This window comes from Camarhynchus parvulus, chromosome Z (assembly GCF_901933205.1).
Source record: "Camarhynchus parvulus chromosome Z, STF_HiC, whole genome shotgun sequence".
In the NCBI taxonomy this organism is placed as follows: Eukaryota; Metazoa; Chordata; class Aves; order Passeriformes; family Thraupidae; genus Camarhynchus; species Camarhynchus parvulus.
In genome coordinates, this window is record NC_044601.1 from 31,874,776 (window position 1) to 31,895,486 (window position 20,711).

Genomic DNA, 20,711 nt, shown 5'->3' on the forward strand with positions numbered 1-20,711 from the left:
ATTTGTGTTAAACTGAATGCTTTTTAGCAAAACATGGGTATAATTTACATTTACATATTCTAGACCTGCTTATGCCCTATTCAGAATAAGTCCTTAGGCTGACATTAATGGCACTTTACCATTGTGGGCATAGCAAAGAACCATCCATATTTTGAGTAGAAAGCAGGAGAGGCACATTGTGTTCTCTTAGTGGGAAGGCCTGTGGAGTGTATGTTACACAGTGGGTCTGATGTGCCACAGGTCCCACCAGGAGATAAGACTGCAGTTGTTTCTGCAAGTTTCTGTTGGAGAGCAGCTGGTAGAGTTAGCCAGCCACATAGGAAGAGTGAATGCAGCACTTTACATAAAGTCACGGGGAGTTTTCTATGGGACAGATCTCTGCCATGAGCTAGTGCAACCCTCATTCTCAGCAAGGCTGGGTCATGCTGGCTAGGCGTCTTGAGGAAGGGTGAGGTACCTGATACTAAAAACAACTTTATGAAAAACGTGGCCTGTGTCTCAATAGCTTTTATTTTGTTCTCCCACAGAAATTTGGCTGTGATGGTATATTAGGATCTCTGGCTCGTGAAGATCATTGTGGTATATGCAATGGGAATGGAAAGTCATGCAAAGTTATTAAAGGTGATTTTAACCATACCAGAGGAGCAGGTAATGTCTGTTTATTTCAAATTCTAAAGAAACAAATGGCTTTTTGATAACTTGGAGCATTGGGAAATTAAAAAAGTGATATTTCTTAAAATTATGCAGCTCCTCATAAGAACTTTAGATCTAGCCTTTTAAAGATGCTAAGACATTGAGGATATGAGTGCATAAGTATTTTCAAATTTGATGCGAAGTTATTTCACATTATTTCAGTTGCAAAATGAAGGAAATATCTTACATTAAGATACACTCTATTTCATAGGAGAGACTGATTTTTAAGGGCTATGAGAAATTAGGTTTATATTTTTAGCAAATACAGTGTTGTAAATTCTTTTAGTGTTTAGCTTCATTTCGTGTTCTTCAAAATAAAAATCCAAGTTACGATTTTTAATTTAGAGCAATGTTACCAAACTAAGCCAGGCAGTGAAAAATCATAAAGCCAAATGCATGAAGAAGTCTAAAAGCATCTTCATTACTCATTATTTTATTTTAGTAATAACATATCATAACAAGCCAATAGATTTTCTAATGCAAAATGAACATCAGATATCCAAATGCTGCTGTGATCTGTCCTGTTAATGGGAATAGCTTACTGGCTCCAGTGCAATAATGTTGACAGAGTAGAGAATTGAAATCCTAATAATGTGCATCTTGCGCCATGTATACAAGTCTTTTCTTTGAAACAGCATTTGACCAACTATCATCATTTGTTTGCCATTACACTTTCAGTTTCCTGAGTAGAAAATGTGTAGAATTTAGAGGTGGCAAGTAAATCACATCAAAAATACTGTCATTATAAGCAGACAGCATATCTTAGAAAAATAAAGGACTTCAGTGGATTTTAGACTGAAGTATAGTACATTAGGCAAGAGAGGAAAGTTAGGCATAGTCTTCAAATGTTTATGTCTGGACCTATCATGCAGAATGTAAGGCAAATCAAGCATCCCAAACCCTAGATGAGTCTGGAGGACTACAAGATATAAAAAACCAGCAAAGACAGTTTTTGCTAATAAAATCAAATCGTGTCAGCTCTCTTCAATTGCTAATGCGAATATCCACACACTTTCAAGTTTTTTTTTGTGTCAATCCTGAATATTGTGGTATTGCCATCTTAACCCTTGTGTAAGTTATTTTGCTTCTTAAGAAGCTGTAAGGAATATTTAGAAAGTGTTATTAACTCTTACAGAAATGAAAGATGCTGCTTTAACTTTCACGTTTCAGGATTATTGAAAAAGTATTGTAAATGCTAAGTATTTTGTTGTAGGATATCACATAGCTACACATAATAAAAGATAAAATATTTTTTCCCTTTGTGAAATTTACCTGGATAATCTAAAATATGGGATTTTTTATTAATGACGTTCCTGCCTGTAAGTGGTTTCCACCTGTGTTGCCTTTTCACTGAGTTTTGCTTAAAGTAAAATGTTCAACGTCCTCTCTTAGTCCCACACTAGCAAGAGACAGTCTCAGTTTGAAGCAAATAAGTAGATTTCAAAATCAAAGCCTGTCATAACAGGGTTTGAATATGTTAAATGAAGAAGGAGAGGAGATACACAAAACAAACTAAAAACCAAGCAGTGGGAGGATGCTTAGATTTTAGTGTCCTACCATTTGTCTTTACATGCTGAATGAAGTTGGAATTATTTTACAGTCATCTGGTGGTCATGGTGACACTGAACTACTTAGCTAGAAGTAGCTACACCTGCTCCAGCCCCAATCTCCAAGCCTCACTAGTTCTTGTTATGTTTTACTGTGCCATACTCTTTTAATTATGTAGCATTGTATATGTGTTACATATAATACACAGTTCCATAGCTTTTCTTGAATTTTGCAAGAATCTTCAAAGTATTGCTATATAAATTATAACTTGCTACACTTAAAGAGCAAATTAAGGGAGAAGAAATGAGAAAGCATACAAGATGTACTTTTCTGTGCTTTTCTGTTTTTCTACTTAACTTGGGACATCTGGTCTCCTGTTTAGGTTATGTGGAAGCTTTGGTGATACCTGCAGGAGCAAGAAGAATCAAAGTTGTGGAGGAAAAACCAGCTCACAGTTATTTAGGTAAATATTATATGTTTTAGTGTTAATGTCCTGTTTTGCTCAACACTGAAAAGTGCAAGCTAAACATGCCTTTGTCATTCAACAAAGCTCTGAGTAGAAAAATAGATCTGTGAAGAACTTGTCTAAGGAACTGAACAAATTATTACAGAACCATTTTTCATATAGGTCTTCTTTTGGAGTTTTGTCTCATCTTTTTTAGAGAATATTACAAACACTGTATTTAGATTATGTAAAAAAGTCTGTGTATATATATGTATATTTGCACATTTTCAATTTTTTATATGGAAAGCACATTAAAACTACTGAAAAGGATTTTGTGTTCAAACATAAAATAATTTGTACTCAGAAAAGAAGACACTGGACATCATAAAGAAGTTCACTAACAAAGTCAAACAGAAGTTCTAAAATTAGACTGAAAAATAGAAAAGTATTTCTTTCACTTAATCACAGTGATTTTTTTCTTTAAGTTTTTCCATTTAAGTGAAACTGTCTTTTATTGATTAAAAAAAAGTGTTTATCTTTTAATGAGGTCTAAAGAAGTGTAAGAGAATACACTCTGTTATCATTATTGTTACAGGGTTTGAGCAAAAATATGAGGTTTCATAATTGGTATTGTTTTGTGCAGTGCTTAAATTTAAATTGAGAGAGACATAGTATGAGAAATAGGACAATGATATGAAAAATTCCCTGGTTTGGTCACTGTTCTTAGTTATGTTCATAAGAAATATTTACGTTTTAAAAAGTGTTTGAGTATTCTCAGTACTTCAATGAGAGAATGTTGAAGATGGTGAATCTTAATTATGATAGTTTAGGTTATCAGTGGGTGACTGCTGGTTTGCCTTGAGGTCTGCACCTTCCCAGGAGGTTTAGAGATCTAGAATATTTAACTGTTCCCCAGTGAACCACAGACATGGATATGTAAGAGTGTTAAAACAATAACTGAAGTTTGTCTTTCTATTGACATATGTGGAGAATAGAAATACTATTATTTTCTATTTTTTGAATAATGTAAAACTAAATAAATAAATGCTGGCATTGTGTTTAGGGAAATTTATTTCTTCTTCATGAGCAGCAAACTGATTTAACCCTTGCCTCACAAAAGGCAAAAAGAATGACTTTTTCTTTTATGTCCATGAAATAATATCACTCATGATGCTCATTTATGAAAGTTGCCAGTTAGCTTCTATTTTCTTGTTACTTTAATTTTTTTTCACTAATTTTACTGGTTTATGTCTGAATGAGGCTCTGCCAGTATTTCTGTGCAAGATCTTTTGTTGAGCTTACACCTTATCATTTTTTTAAGCCTTTTTGGGGACCCAGTAACAGGTCTATAGCCATATCTTGAATTAAAACCTGTATTGTTGCACCTTTTTTTTTTTTTTTGCTAGCACTTGCTTCATTTTTAGGTTATTTTGAAAGCATCAGAATTTGAATTGCAAAGGAATAGTTTTTGAATAGGCATAATGAAAGTCTTGGGGTGAGAGCTTAAGTCTTTAATCTTAGAAACAAGATTCTTCACAATGCTGTGGTTAAAAATTTGAAAGGTAAAATAGATTAAAGTCTTTCATGTTTCTGATTGGTTTTCTATTTCACAGTTCTTTATGCTAATTTTATGTGGCACCATACTTGGTTCTGTACTTGAAATTAGTCAATACAGACCAATACTATTTAGTCTCAAACTTTCCTTTATAGAGGACATCAGGAAATGGTTGAGAGCCTAGGGGTAAAAAATAAAGACCAGGCCAAGAAGGGAAACTTCTTTGTTGGTAGGTTACAACAGGCTGCCTAACCAAGTGAAGTCTGTTGATGAAGTGCTCTTACTTCATCTACAGGAATCATCATGCTTGCAGTCTCTGATCTGGCTTAGTAATTTCAGTAACCTGATATCTGCTGAGAAAACAGCGCACCAAGCTATGAATAGTCCAGGAGACTCTTGGAGTGTACTGAGGATAAATTTTTTAATCAAAACTATGGACCCAAGCAATAGTGTTCCTGGACCTTGTTGATTTCTTCCCAACCCAGATGAACTATTTAGAGAGTTGGTGGCAGCCTAGACTGCAATGATCATGCCCTGCTGGAACTCATGATTTTTAGGGATACGGGCCAGGTGAAGACTAAAGCCAGGACTTTATGAGAGCGAACTTTCAGTTGTCTAAGGAATTGGTAGATGGTAGTATCTGGGAAACTGCCCTCTGTTTTGCCCTCTACGAGGGCAAAACAGAGGTCGTTGAAGATTTAGGATAGCAGCTCATTAAAGATTTAGGATAATATTTTTTATTCACAATTAAGGATAATAATTTTTCCTAGATTGCAAAAGCTCTTGATTATGCCAGCATATAGGAAATCAAGCAAGGAAGGCAGGAGAATAGCATGGGTGAGAACTGACCTCCTGGTAAAACCAAAGTGTAAGAATGGAATGCACAGGCAGTGGAAACAGGAACATGTATCCTGGGAACTACATAGAGATGATGCTTATATATGTGGGGATACATTCAGGAAAACTAGGGCACAGATAGTGCTGATTTTGACAAGGAATGGGGAGATTAATAAGGGTTTCTACAGGCTTTTAGTCAGAAAGGGGATAGTAAAGAAAATACACACCCCCACAACACACACTGAAAAATAAGACAAGAAAAACTAATGATGGTGGACATGGAGAAGGCTGCAGTGCTTCACAGATTTTGCCTCAGCTTCAGTGGTAAACACTTTTTCCACATCTTTCAAGTCCCTCAATATCAGGGCAGGGAATGGTGGAATGAAGTTCCTCCCATGCTGGATCAGTTGTAAGACCACCCACAGAACCTGAGCATACAGAAATATATAGGACCTAATGAGATGCATTCCATGGTCCTGAGGGAGCTTGCTAATGTAGTTATCAAGCCACTCTCAAGTATATTTGAAAAGTCATGGCAGCCTGCTGAAGCGCCCACTGGCTGAAGAGCAAGGACTATTGCACTATTTTTGAAGAGAATAGGATAATGAAGAGGACACTGGCAACTAGCAATCAGTCAGCCTTAGCCCTGCTGTTTTCAAAAATTACTTAAATTTCAAGTCTTAATGTTCTTAATATCTATTGAAGGGACACCTGATAACCTGAGTGGAAGTGAAGCAATTACTTCCTTGACAAAAAGTACCAGTGACTGTACTTTCATTTGGAATTGAATTTAGATATCTTTGACATTTTCTATAGAAAAGTAAGGGTCAGTCAAAATGACATTATTTTGACACTTTTCTGGACAAAGCAGAAAACAAGATTCATACAGTTAATATAGTAGAGTGATTTGTCCATATTTAAACAAAAATATTAGTAGGTACTGATTTACCAAGTGGAGGACCAGAACCAGGGTACTGCTTCTCCCCACTGAGAAATGGGAGATGCAATAGCTGAACTGGGATTTGTTGTATCTGTCTGGCTGTGTATCCTGTCACACCTCATTAAAATTAGACAGGTGTATAGTCTTGGTACAGTAATTAAAAAAACCATTGTATTCATCACCATCACTTAAATGCCGTTGTTGTGATGGCTGTTTTATGCTCTACAGAGATATAGTTGTAATTAGTCCCCTTGGTTTAGCACTGAAATTGTGGTTGTGGTTACAGTTGTGGTAGGCTTTCCCAGTCCAAGTGTTCTTTGGTGGTCTTTTCAGGTGTAGGTTTATTGCTTGAATTACCTGAGAGAGGATATCTTGTGTTCTGAATGTTCTTCCTATTTTGGATTACCTTGTACAGAGTAAACTCGTCTGTCAAAAGTTAAGAAGAATAGGAATATATGTGCAGAATGGAATGAAAACTCAGTGAACTTGCTTACAAAATGGGGTGTGACAGAGTCAAGAACAGAAGCTGCACTGCCTGAATCCAAATCCACATTTAAGGCTTGAGGACACACTTTCTGACTTTTCCTAAGACCAGTGACTCATATGAGGAATCTGAAAGCAGAAAATAAAAGATCTGGCATATTTCTGTATTCTGAGCTGGGATTCCAGTTTCCTGCACATGTCTGCATGCTATGGCACGCGCATTCATTTTAAAGACCAGACAGAATGATTTCTGTTGCTCTCTGGGGAGAGGATCCATCTGAGCAGCATGACCCGGTTGGACCTTGGCATGTTTGAGTGTATTTTTTTAATTTCTCCACTGAGAAGAGGATTAGCCCCAACAGTTTGAACACCAAATAGAACTTAATTACCATTAACCATTGAATGCATTAACTTAAAATACCAGTTTTTAAATCTTGTAGAATCACTGGTTCTTTTTAGTACAAGACTGTTATATAGTGTTAATGGATTTTATAGTCTTAACATCTATTACACAGTGCTGCAGTTGTACACTTCGGTGGTGTCTTATTCAGTTGGATTCCTGCCAGCCCATAGGCCTGATGCCATTGTTTCCCATAGAAACAAAACATAACAGTATAAATATGAATAGGAGAGGACATGATTACAGGAATGACTCACATTAACTTACAACTTTAAAAAGGGAAATTTTGGAACATGTGGATGTTCTCTTACAACAATCTGGTGCCAAACATGCAATTTTAATGAAGTCAAACGTGTAAAACTTCTTGTACAGAAAGTGTCTTCAGGTCTACTTCACATGATTATTCAAAACAAATTGGAACAAAATAAAATAAAATAAAATTACAAATAATTTACTGAAGAATCTATTTCATTTACTATAGAAAATGTCAATTTTACTAATGTAGAATTCTTTGTTTTCAGTGTATGGAATATATCTTGTCTGGTTTGATCGTATTTTTAAATATAAATTAGATCAACATGAGAAATGATTCAGCCAAAAAGAACAAGCTTTTCCTAATAATTAGAAGCATGCAATTATGTGGTGAAAGTGTATAAAGTCTTGTCAAATTCTAAGGTGCAGAAAAGGCAAATGTAGTTATTAGAGAGAAAAGAATTTTGAACTAGAATATTTTTTTTTAAAGTTTTAGCCTAGTTCCACAAATCTTGAAGAGTCCCTTTTGCAAAATTGTGTTTCCCATGCTTTTGTGGATTATAGAAATGGCCACCCTGGGAACAGAGAATATAGTTCCCTTTGCCTTAAAGTAATTCAGTGTTTAAATTGTGAGTTATGCTACAGCCTGTCAGTCTTCTCAAGCATTAAAATGCTGATATTAATTTGAAGTAATGTTAAATACACATGATTTTACCAGGCATTCCCTCCAGAAGGTGTTTCTGAAGCACATATCAACTGAACTTCATGTAAAGTAGGATCCATAAATATCTTTGCAATCAGAATTAGGTGAATTTCACCTACTTTTTGAATTATCTGAAGAGAAAGTGAGAGGAGAAGAAAATCACTACTGAACAGGCACCTTTTATGTTGGGCTTTTTTCATGTATTTTGCAGCTCTTAGGGATGCTGGAAAACAGTCAATCAATAGTGATTGGAAGATAGAACATTCTGGAACATTCAATATCGCTGGGACCACAGTCCATTATGTTCGGAGAGGTCTCTGGGAGAAAATATCAGCCAAAGGTCCCACAACATCACCCTTACATTTACTGGTATGACAATTCAGTTTTTTTACTTGATTCCTATGATATAGGATAGTAACTAATATTTTTTCCAGACTCCTCAAGAGAATGAGATCTATGTAAGATATACCTGATTTTGTGTTTACATATATATCTACGAATGTGGGAAGGAGGGAGTGAGGAGAGAGAGGTCTGTCAGCCTGCTTGTAAAAAACGCATTTAAATCCAAGAGCAATCTTTATGTTGTTGAGGCGGGATTGAAGGTCTCAGCATTCCTACAAATGTCATAAAAAGCTGATGTGCCAAGTAAGGAGAGAAATTCAAATTATTTTCAGGTGTTTTTCTGAAATTTCTGGCTGACTATAGCACAGCATCACTATTTCAGAATTGCAATCACCAAATTCTCTGTAAAAAGTGGAATTTTGATACATTTCAGTTTAGGAGAGGAAAAACTAATAGCACCACAAAGAAAAAGGGAGAGATGACAGCAAAGGACTTCATAAAATTCAAATCCTTTAAATTAAAGGAATTTTCTTAATAAAACAAAATATTTTCTTCCATTGGCTTGATTTGGATACTCTAATTAATTTATTCTAGCAAATCCATTAGGAGGGCTGAAAGGCAATAGTGCATCAAGTCGTTCTGTTGTGCTTTTCAAGATGACCTACTTGCAGCTTGGAGCTTGTCTTCCATAGTGTCTCTGTATGTCGGAAGGTTTTTGTTCTTTGTATCTTGCAGGTGCTGCTCTTCCACGACCAGAGCTATGGTTTACACTATGAATACACAATCCCATTGGATCCTCTCCCTGAAAATCAGAGCTCTAAAGTACCAGAGCCCCTTTTCATGTGGACACATTCTACCTGGGAAGACTGTGATGCTGTATGTGGAGGAGGTAAAATAAAAGGAAAATGTACAAACACACACACACATATGAAAAACGACAATGTGCATACAACATGCATGTGTATACATAGTGCAAATGTGTGTGTGCAATACACACCTATACATATAAACACTGTATGTTTATATGTAATTAGAATTCTGATGGTCAATGTTGTATATTTAATACTTATATCCTCATTGTGGTTTGTATGTTTCCATACAATGTAGACGCATGTCAGTCTTATGCTTTCTGACTGAATTTAAAAATACTGTGATAGTTCTAGGATGAGATTAAAACTAAATATAAAAAGTAGCAAAAGATGGTAATGACAGAACAAAATCTAGACTAACAGGCAATATCAGGACACAGTTGCCAAGAAGAAATACAAGTGCAAGAGCTAGAACAAGAAAAGAATGTGCATTCCACTCTGCGTTTGGAACTACTGAAGATAAATGATCTGTAAGAGACATTTCAAACCACAGAAAAGCTGAATCCCAGTCTCAGATCAAATAAGTACAGTTAGTAACATGAGTTGAGGATGATCCAAAAACATACAGAACAAATATTGCAACAGCAGATATTAGTAGGCTGATATGATATTTTTCCTGTGTTTATTAAACATAAAAAAGTGGTTTTGGAAGAACAAAATATGATTCTGAAAACAAATATTGGAATATGAACAGTATTGATGTAACAAAAGTCCTTCAAACTGTTTTCTAGAAGATGTTATTTAAAATTATACTTACTTACACTTAAAAAACACCTCAGATAGGGTTTTTTTTTTAAATAAATGCCGTGTACAGTGATGTGTTCATACTTTGTGCAGTTAGTCAGTGGGTAATTTTTGATACCTGTCTTTCATGCTGACAACTTTAACGGTCGTGATTGCTCTGATCAACAGTTCTGAAAACTGCCATGCCCCTTGTGATTGAATAGGAAAGCCTGGAAATGCTTTTCCTTCTCATAACATCAGCATAAAGAACACAGTGTTCTAGCTCCTCTGACTGTGTGAACAATCCTGGTGTCATGAAAGATTGCTGTAGTTTCCATAAACATGCTTTTTGTGGTTTGGTAGGAAAGCTTCTTCCCTAGAAGGTATTTTGTTCGTGGTGCTAGTGGCATCCTCTGATTCTTAATAGTGCATCCCAGTTTCACTTTTTACACTTTTCACACTTTTTACAGATTCCTGATGTATTTTTAGAATAATTTTAATGCTACTACAATCTGTCATTATTGCCCCATATATTTCCAAATATTTCTATCATCTGCAGAAATCTTAAAATGCAGTATGTCAGCAATTTATTCTATGTTAATGCTTAAATAAATATTTAAGTGTTTTACTCTAATGTTTATAATTTTTTTTTCTGTTGTAACTGGTCTTCATTTTATGTTATTGTCTAAAATAGCTGAGTTATTACAAAGTTCCCTAGAAGGTAAATATTCTGAAATATACTACTGAAAGATTTTTCTTATTTTAGACAAAACTGTTTTCACTTTTCTTTTACTTTCTGGCTTAAATATTAAGCAGTAATGAAATCAAAATACTGCAACTTTTACCCTGTCTAACTATTTGTGATTAAAATTTAGCATCAATATGTTGATTAATCTGAATAAATAATAATACAATTATCAATAGTTTTGCTTAATTGCTCAAAGCATGTGTGAGGATAAAACTATTGATGAAGCCATGTGGTTTTGTGTATATTTGCATATGTAACTGGTCTGTGACCTCCTGTGTAGCAGAAAAGCTTTCTTTGCATGGGAGAGAATATGAATACATAGATGTATATATAAGTGCAGAAAGAATTGTCAAACATTTCAAACCCTGTGATATGATAGATTAGTTGCATGTGCTCTCACATACACAAGCCCTATGTAAAAATGTCAGCAGTGGTCATGCACATAATGTACATTTGTAACATAACTGCTCCATCCACATGCTCAATTTTCACCTCTGGTGAGTGTTCATGCTTAAGCCTGCCCCGCTCCTGCACACAGCCCTTTTGCCAGTAAACTTCCAGACAGAGTAAAAGTAGCTACAAGAAAAAATGGTTCTAACTGAAATCCTGAATTCAAGGATTGCTAGTTTTCTAAAATTAAGGCTCCAGTCTAATTGCAAGTTACTACTTGTGATCAGTATTACATTAAATTCTAATTTCTAATGTTTCCATGTTCAAGAGACACCAGGGTCCAGGCCACCATCAGGACATGGACTCTGTACACAGCATGCACTCGATCTCTGCAGCAGTACCCTGCTTCCTAAATGGTTTTCTGACACTGCAGATCAAGTCATCCGGCCTCTTTAGTTCATGGGAAATAGTGCAGGCTCCCAGCTGAAGGATGCATGTGCTGATTGCCTTTATCTGAATGCCAACCACAATTTGTCATTTCTTTCCTCATTTTATGTAGTAATTAACAACCATATTTGTAATTTTCTGCAAGCATTGCTCAGTGATGGAGTTGCAGTGGTTGAGAAAGAAAATTGTTCCAGTAAGAGTGAGGGTTTGGCCTATAACTAGTTGCAGGAGTAAACCAGAAAAACTCTTGATGGTGGTGTGCAAAGACTAGGTTAGAAACTCACAATGTTCCCTACAAACAGTAGGATTTCTTTCAGATTCCCTGCTAACTTTGAATTTCATACACTGGTTTTTCAGTTCTTTTAACCAAACTGTATATTAAATAGCTGTATCTGTGTCCTTAACAATTTACATATTCTTGGTTTCCTCAAAAACCTGCTTCTTTTTTTTTCTAGGTGAAAGAAAGACAACAGTCTCTTGCACAAAGATTATGAACAAGAATATCAGTCTTGTGGACAACAAGAAGTGCAAATATTTAACAAAACCCGAACCACAGATCCGCAAGTGCAATGAGCAGCCCTGCCAGACAAGGTAATAGTGATTCGGTTAAATTAAACTGTAATATCTAGATGTAAAAGCCATGTAAAAGCAGCGGACTGCTTCTCACAACGAATGGGCAGTAAATACACTCATTCAAAACATTATAATGCAAAATGAAGGGAAAACAGAAATGCTGGAAATTGTTTCTCCTGAGTTTTAATGAAAGAGAGTCCGCAAGCACCATGCCTGAGTAAATTCTTATCCAGTAAAGCAGTTAATTCCTTTCCTCAGGAAGTATTCTCACAGACTGATCTGTGCTACAAAACTTAAATGCTGTTTATATGAAGACATATATGGGATTTAATCCCATATTCTTAATTAATGATATGTTTTAGTGGGTTTTTTTTTTTTGGAAGCAAGGCTTCGTGTCTTTAAAGCTCTGGATAAACTCTGGGTACCCTAAATAGTAAATAGATAAATAAATAAATAAATAAATAAATAAATAAATAAATAAATAAATAAATAAATAAATCCCCTGTTTATCACTTTTTTTATGTTAATGCAGCTTGAAGTGTAGGGAGCCTGCCCGTCACTCCTGTCTTTCCTTTCACCCCAGGAGAGGGAAGTCCTTGTATGTGGATCAACAAACAGACTAAACTAGACTCTGGTGGTTGAGCATTGCAGGAGGCAGGAGGCAGCTCCATGTGCAGCCTGTGCCAAGCAAAGCCCGCCCACCACCCGCTGGTGTTCCTGCCGCTGAGCTGGCAGCCTGCTCCTTGCACTGGCTGACCAAGTCAGCACAGTGGCCCATTTCAGAGTCGTGCCACTTGGCAGCTGAAAATTATCTGTTAAGGAGGTCCTCAAGAATTGCATGTACTTTTTTAAAGCAAATGAGAGCAAGTCCACACCTTTCAAGGGAGGGGAAAGCAACTAGCAAGAGCTGGCTAGCATCCCCAGGAGTAAGCACTAGGATCAGTCTGCTGCAGTCATCTGGAGGACAGGTAGATGGCATTTTTAAACAAAATAACACAAAATAAATTAAATGGAAATACTGTTGAAGAAAGTATGTAAAGGGAACGAGAAGACATAGCTTTCTTGAAAAGGATGATTACTGAAATTGATGAAATGTGAAGTATGATACATTTTAAGTAAGACAAAACAGCTGACATTTGGTCTTCCCCAGAATAGGGCATTACCCTTTGGAGGGTAGTTTAAACTTCATTATATGCATATTTGAGAAGACCTTTATTTTGTTTTATTAGCACCATTGTTCACTTAATGGATAGAAATGGAAGAATCTGATCTTTTTCTGAGGCATTGTCTACCATAAATTTTCAGTATTCTGTGTTTTTTCCAGCTTATTAAGTGACAATTTTAAAACTTTGCTAATTGATACTCAGAGATGCTGTCCTGAGAAATGTAGAAAGATTTAATAATCCAATTTTTTAAACATTCTAAGTGATGATTACAAAATTTTATTAGCTTTCAGCAGAAATGTTACTAAAGCATACACTTGCATAAATACGTATTTGCTATTGGGCCTATGAAGAAATATCTTGAAGTGTATTTCATCATCTTGACAGGTCATGATTTGTAAATTATATATCTGGACAGATAACAAAAAAACTCCTTAGTTAAGTGTTTCATTTTTTTTGCTACAAATGCATGACAGAAGATTGAAAAAAATTTATTAAATATCAGTTTCCTAAAAACTTTCCTTGCAAACTAAGTCTCCTTGAAAACTCTTGTGTTTTCAGGAGACAGAACACCAGGGGCAGAGCTGTTTGATTTTTTAAAGGCACATGGCCGTAATCTGAATCTACAGAACATCTGGGGAAAATTATGTTCTAGAACAATTGCTCTCTAGGTATGTGGTCTGTGCCAAACTGCATCAGCCTTCCTTGCTGTTGTGATTTAAGCTGTGCAACCTGTTAGGCTTCACTCAGAAGAACATGAAGAATTTTGGGCTTTTGTGCTTTTTCCAGAGCAATGATTCTTTCACACTTGAGTGATTCTTGCAACACAGTATTTTCAAGGAATGCTGGACTTTACATGTTTGGCCTACACTTGAGATAGATAGACATACAGAGAATAACAGGCATGCTGATCAGGGATCTGTCATCTTTATGTATGTATATTTTGGAAATTTTCTAATTGGGATTATAATTAAGAGGAAAGTAGTTTGAAAACATAGGGGTAGTGGACTGGGGAAGGGTTAGGGTTTAATTAATACTGTATGAAATGTAATACATGTTAGATTCATAAATAATCCATTAGCAAAATGACAGTGAAAGGAGGCTGAAAAGATATGAGTGTGTCTTGGGTGTATACACTTAGAATAAGTGAATGAGATGTGAAGGTATTTTTCCTCTCCTGATTTTGTATTAGTACATTGCCTGTGTTTTTTGCAGATGGATGATGACAGAATGGACACCATGTTCAAGGACATGTGGGAAAGGAACCCAGAACAGACAAGTAGCCTGCACACAGCAGCTCAGAAATGGGACCCTGATCAGAGCTAGGGAGAGGGATTGTCTGGGGCCAAAGCCTGCTTCTGCACAGCGCTGTGAAGGCCAGGACTGCATGACGGTGTGGGAGGCAGGAGTCTGGTCTGAGGTGCTGCATTTATTTATACTCCATATTCTCCAAATAATCCAAATACTCCATAGTCGTTATTTGTGCTTTGGTATTTTTTGGAAATAAGGTTTTTTTCAGCATCAAGTGGCGCAGCTCAGCCTAGTGATTTTCATGGTCCTTGTGCAGTGTTTTGGCAAAGGGTTCAGGGGCTAGGAAAACCAGCTGTGTAGAGCTACTGCATCTTACCTAGTTTATGTTGTGCAGGTCTCTTCTGGCCAGTTCTCAAGTACCTATAATCAAGTATGTCGTGTGTGCAGTAGTGGGTAACTTGGGGGAAATAGAATTAAGGCACCACTTATCAGCTACAAGACCTTGGGTTCAGAGTGGAAACGTCTGGGGTGTACTTTTGTACCAAGGGATGTTGATCAGCAGATGGGTGATGCCATCCTGCTTCAGGGACGCTTTGAGGGGAACCTTTGGCAAAAAGGTTCCCCTCTTTCTTCTCTGCTCTTTTTCCAAACCAACAGCAATAGACAAATGAGCTTGTAAATAACACAATTTCACATATGCTGCATCCTGAAGTATTGCTGTAAAATGTAATCATTGTTCAAAAAGCTTTATTGATTTAAGGTCTTTAAATGTGCTTGTCCATTTGGCTTTCTTCATCTTTGATTTCTTCTAAAATTAACGGGAGGAAGAAGAGTATTGTTCTCACTGCCGTCTGGACAAGATGAAAGGGTTATTTGGAACTTCTCCTTTCATTGGAAGAGTAAAGGCAATTCTGATTGCCTCCCATACTAGAAGCTGTGCGATGAATACCTCTGTGATCAAAATATGGATAGCGGCTTCTGAATGTGGGTGCAGTCCCTTCTTTGAATTGCTCTACTCAGCAGAACTCCTTGATCCCCAAGCAAGAAAGAGCTAACAAGTGGGGAATGTTTTCAAAGATGAAAAGCACATGCTAAGGTAGAGATAGAAGATATAAATAACACCAGTTTCTGGTGTGGTACACAGTTTTATGTTGCGAGAGCTGGTTGTGAGAAGAAAGGCATCCATTTACAGAGATGAGTAAAAGAAATCAGAATCACAGATTGTTTAGTCAGTTTGTTTTACTTGAGAGATGAGACATGAGAGAGCATGTTTTTGTTGGAAGCAATAAATATTTTTTGAAGAGCGAGGTATTTCCCATGGCCATTCCTACTATCACCATTATGTAGGAAGCTAGCCATTACTGCTTCCTGTGGTTATAATCAGCTTGGCAGAGGAGAGTTTTGAACTGCAAGCAGTGGGATGATCAAAAGCAGTGATAATGTTTTGAGAAGGAAATGGCATCATTTTTGGCTGTGTAAGGGGGAATGGTGAAAAAAACCCATAGATTAGGACCTTCTAAGCAACTTGAAAAGAGCTTTCACATGCTGACTATATAGTGACTTTGAATTTTCATGTTCAGTCTAAATTCTTGCATCGTTTAGGGATATTTACTTTTCCATTCTGCATTTTTTTCCTCCTCCCAAAAAAGGCTGTTGGACACTAACAGAGCTTTTCTTAAGTAGCTTCATATCTTATTCCTATGAATGCTATTTTGATTTTCTTTCATTGTATTTCATTTCATTGGAAGAAGAAAGATTGCCTTATATTTTTAGTGTAAAATTTTGCATTCATTTAATAATGACTTCTTGGATCATTTCTTATTCCAAAGACTATTTTGTCCTTAAGCAAGTAATTTTTTATCTAACTTTAGGTAAAAATGAATCAATTATCATTTTGTCCCCTAAAGAATTTTTGTTCAGTTTTTCTTTTTTAATAAATCTAGTATTGATGCTATTGAAGGTTGGAAGTTAGGAGATCACTGAAGCTGTGAAATATTTATGCTGACTGGGCAGAAGTCATATAGAAGGGGATGAAATGGGGTAAATTAATTTTGTAGAAATCTGAAAAACCATTTTTTCCAACAGTGCTCTGTAAAGTGTGGTAAGGGAGTACGACATCGGACGGTGAGGTGCACCAATCCACGCAAGAAATGTGTTTTGTCCACAAGACCTAAAGAAGCAGAGGACTGTGAGGACTATTCCAAATGCTATGTCTGGAGAATGGGAGACTGGTCTAAGGTGAGTAATCCTTGATACTAGTGCCTCCCAGCATCACACATTTTGCAAGTTGAATTCTTAATAAGAATTACTCTTATGAAAAGTGTACAGATATCCCAGCTGAGGGAACAATAAGGCTATAAACAAAAAAAAACTAAACTGGTAGTCCAGTGAGCCTACAGTATAAATAAAAATCAGGAATATAAAGTAAGTGTGACATAAATCTAGAATATTATGCAAATTTGTATTATCTTATTGTGTCAGTAGGCAGGCAGACAGCTTCAGAAACTGCAGCCAGCTCCAACCTTACCATTCACATATTTTGTTAATTTGTGTTTGCACATTTTATTTGTGGTTCCAGTAAAGTATACTCTCCAGTCTTACACAGTAGCACCTTTAGCTTATTAAATTTCCACATAAACCATTTAGCATGTGGGAAGCATCTATTACTGGGTTTTTTTATTATTTTTTTATTATTATGGACACTCAACATAACTGTCATTACATTATTTCCTTGGCATATGTGTTCTGAGAGGTGGATATGCATAGGCCAAACAGTAACAAACAATATTAGTTAGATCTGTGATTAGCCTTCAGTATCTCATACAGTTTTGTAAAACCCAAAACATGCTGAAATTCTGAAATTGAACCTTGTCAAGGTTTTCTCTTGCTGTATCACAGACCACACTTCAGCAGAAAGATTGTAATCTTTTTTTATTTCCTTTGTTTCTCTTCATAACTTTGCACACACTTTTACTTTCAGCACCTAACATTATTGCAGCATTTTTTAAACTTGCTTGTATGGAGAAGTATTTAATGTATTTTTAGTTGTCTTTCATGTGATGTAGGAGCTGGAAACAAGGACTAAAGCCAGCAGTGTATGGCTAGCCAGCCTTCCAAGAATTAGCTGCAAGTACTCTGTGAGTAACTAGCTACTTCAAAAGCACATAGTATAACCATTTATTTTTTTAAACAACAGAAGCAACTAACTTTCAGTAGCAGTATTACTTTTACAGGAAGATATGTTTGGCAATAATATTTAGTATTCCATTTCTCTACTACATAACTACTGTTAAAACCTGCCTCATTTAGCACTAGCACCAGTAGGAAGTAAACCATGGAGAAATGACCATCTGCTTTCTTAATTGAAGCAACCATTCAAATTGGGGTTGCTGAAGCTATGTGGGTATGCTGAGACAGATACACTGTGTTCCCAGTGCCCTCTGGAGTGAAGAGCTTTATCCTCTCAGTGCCTTTCACAAGCAATCATGTCACAGATGAGTGCACAAAAACTTATATCTTCTTGTTTAAAATTAACTGGCAATTTTGTATTTCCTGCTCTCCTCCTTGAGTCAAAGCTGTAATACTCTCACCCAAACTGCACTTTGAACTTCAAAATTAGGACACAAGGAATTATGGCATTGGCAAAATCTTTTGAACAGTTAACATACAGTCTGACTGTGACTTGTGCAGCAGAGATTTTCCAAGATCTTTACTGAAAAATAGATACCTTGATTTCTCTACAGGTGCACAAGTTCAGTTTAAAATATATTTGGATGTGAATTTCTTTTCTCTGTAACTCTTCTGTTCCATTGAAGGAGTACATAGCAACATGAAGTCATGGCCTACATGTTGATATGTCTGCAATGGTGAGAACAAATGAAAAGCTCAGGTAAATATTAATCTTTGCTCTGTTTGTTTCTTACCCAGAGGTTCAATGCAGCCTTCTGTGTTCACAGTTTTTACTCTAGGATTGTTCTTGACATTGACAGAAGTCTGTTCCTTTGAGCAGAGCCACGTTCCCTCTAGCTAATGCCAAGACTTGACTTGAAAAATTTAAATGATGCTTCTCACACATTGAAACAAGAGGCCTAATATCTTTACTTGCTTTGCTGCTTTCTTTGAACTCCTAAGACATAATTTTAAATTAAGCTTAAATTGCACTATTACTGAAAAGGTAACATGATTAATAATTATGGAGTGCTGTAACACAGTTAGTTTGTTTTATTGGTATAGTCATATAAAGATCAAATAGTTTTTGACCTCTGTGTTTTAACAATACCAAGATCAAATAAAATTTGACCAAAATTCCAAGCTCCAATAGATCAATTATGGAGATAGTAATCCTTCTAAAACTCAGTCTAAAAGAAGTCTCTACAACCCAGCCTGTGTGCAGCCTTTAACTCTGTAATGGCGTTTAAGTTAGTAGAGTGGGTCAGTGTGCTAAAACTTGCTGTTCGTAACATCACTCAGGCTCTGGGCCACCTTTGTGAGGAGTATAGGTATGAGGAGAAAGGAAAGAATAAAAGCTCAAACTGAGCTTCTGGAGCCAGCACCTAGCAGCATTACCAATGACATTGTATTTTCCCAGCATATGCCATCCATGGCATATCCTACCGAACAATGTGCGAGTTACCTTCAAATGAGGAATGTTTAGAGACCATAGCTATTCTAGCACCAGCTAGGGCAAGGTGTTGTTAGCAACAGTGTCCCTTGCTAAGCTGCCCACTGGCTACCCGTTTCAAAGCCATACAAGGACAGGATCATGCTCAGAGGCATTCATCACCTAAGTATAAACAAATAGGCTGAGGAGAGGTGAAATTAAATTCATGTGAACTGCATGTTTACACATCTGCACAGCTTACAAAAGAACACATCATTGCAGAAGTCATTCTCCAAAAAACACTTAAATTTCAGCAGCGTAGGGTGCTCAAAGGGCATGTCTACAGTACTTTATGTAGGAAAATGTGTATTTTTTTTCTGCTACTATCACACTTTTCAGACCATTATCAGAATAAATGAAACCTGGGAAGCAGAATGAATTTTGGAACAGAGAATAACTTGGAAAGTGGGTATTGAAAATGGTAATTTAAAACTTTGATATAATATTATATCATTCAGCAAGGAAAAATAGGATCAAAGGTCCAGACAACAAACAAGAATTTAGAAGCCACAATTTGTAAGATGAAGAGATATACTGTATATGTCTATAGGAGATCAGAGAAGATAATGTGGCATAAGTTGTAAAAAAGATTGGTAAAAGGATGCATTCTGTAGAAACTAAAGATGGAGCAGCAGCAAAATTTCTAAATAGTATCTAAGGTTTAGACCAGAGATGCTGAGGAGTCAAATATAACATCTGTGATAGTGGTCCCAATGGTTGGCATGCAGTTCTCTTTGTCTATAGCCTGAAGAAGCAAAAGCATGAGGGGCAAAGGTTAATCTCCTACTATTTTTCCACTGAGTCTGGAAGGGCATCTGACCCAACTGCTTAGTTTTTACAACAATGAATCCCAGAATTCACATCCTATTGCAAATTATTTGTTTCAGGCAGTATTTCAGTGCTCCTTAGAAAGTGTGTGTGTGTGTGTAGTCAGAAGAAGTCAAGTCTCCAGCTGTTAGGGAGGCGGATTCACAGAGAGATCCCCTGAGGGATACAGAATGCAGATGTCAGTGATAAGGATTGTTTGCCTTCTTCCCCAATCAAACAACGCATGTAAATGGAGGGAGGTAAATGCCCACAAACTTTTTTTACTAACTATTCAAGAGCACAGGATGTTCAAGCTTTATTTTGTGTGCTTAACACAGCATTTAAACAGACTCTAAATTTCCACAGCAAACAAACTCAACCGATCTCCTCCAATTAAAAAAAAAAGGATGATATTAATGTTATCACTTTACTGACAAGGGAATTAGCCTTGTTTTTTTTCCTCAGATCCCCATCCAAAATTATTAATCTCTTTTAGATTCTTGGAATGGAATAGTGCTGGCCGTGAGTCACAATTACACTATCAGTAGTGTAATATTACACTATCAGTAGATGTATGGACAAAGCAATTATGCAATGCAAAATAATAGAAGTTAAAAAATTATGTAATCAAGTAAAAAACTTTCATATTGATTTAAATATAGTTAATTTGCAGCAAATTATGTGTGTCTTTGTTTCAGAAATGAAGCATGATCAAATAATATGGAAGATGTCAATGTAAGGAAATGGCATTGGGAGACTTTATACGTTTCTAACCAGTCCTATAATATTAACAATATTAACATCTTTTGTTTCATATAAAGGGGTTTTTAGATCAATATACTGCAGAATTCTGGCTGGAATAAATATAATGTCATGTTCGTT

At 36.2% G+C, this 20,711-nt stretch overlaps 1 protein-coding gene across 1 annotated transcript in view; it reads left to right on the top strand.

The window, feature by feature from the left end:
• Positions 1-20,711, top strand: part of ADAMTS19 (ADAM metallopeptidase with thrombospondin type 1 motif 19) — a 130,770-nt gene that overhangs the window by 94,471 nt on the left and 15,588 nt on the right. The window contains exons 15-21 of the mRNA XM_030969320.1: positions 528-648; positions 2,624-2,704; positions 8,068-8,225; positions 8,934-9,087; positions 11,831-11,966; positions 14,327-14,531; positions 16,448-16,600. Coding sequence (XP_030825180.1) covers positions 528-648; positions 2,624-2,704; positions 8,068-8,225; positions 8,934-9,087; positions 11,831-11,966; positions 14,327-14,531; positions 16,448-16,600 — 1,008 coding nt within the window. The remainder of the gene's footprint in view (positions 1-527; positions 649-2,623; positions 2,705-8,067; positions 8,226-8,933; positions 9,088-11,830; positions 11,967-14,326; positions 14,532-16,447; positions 16,601-20,711) is intronic.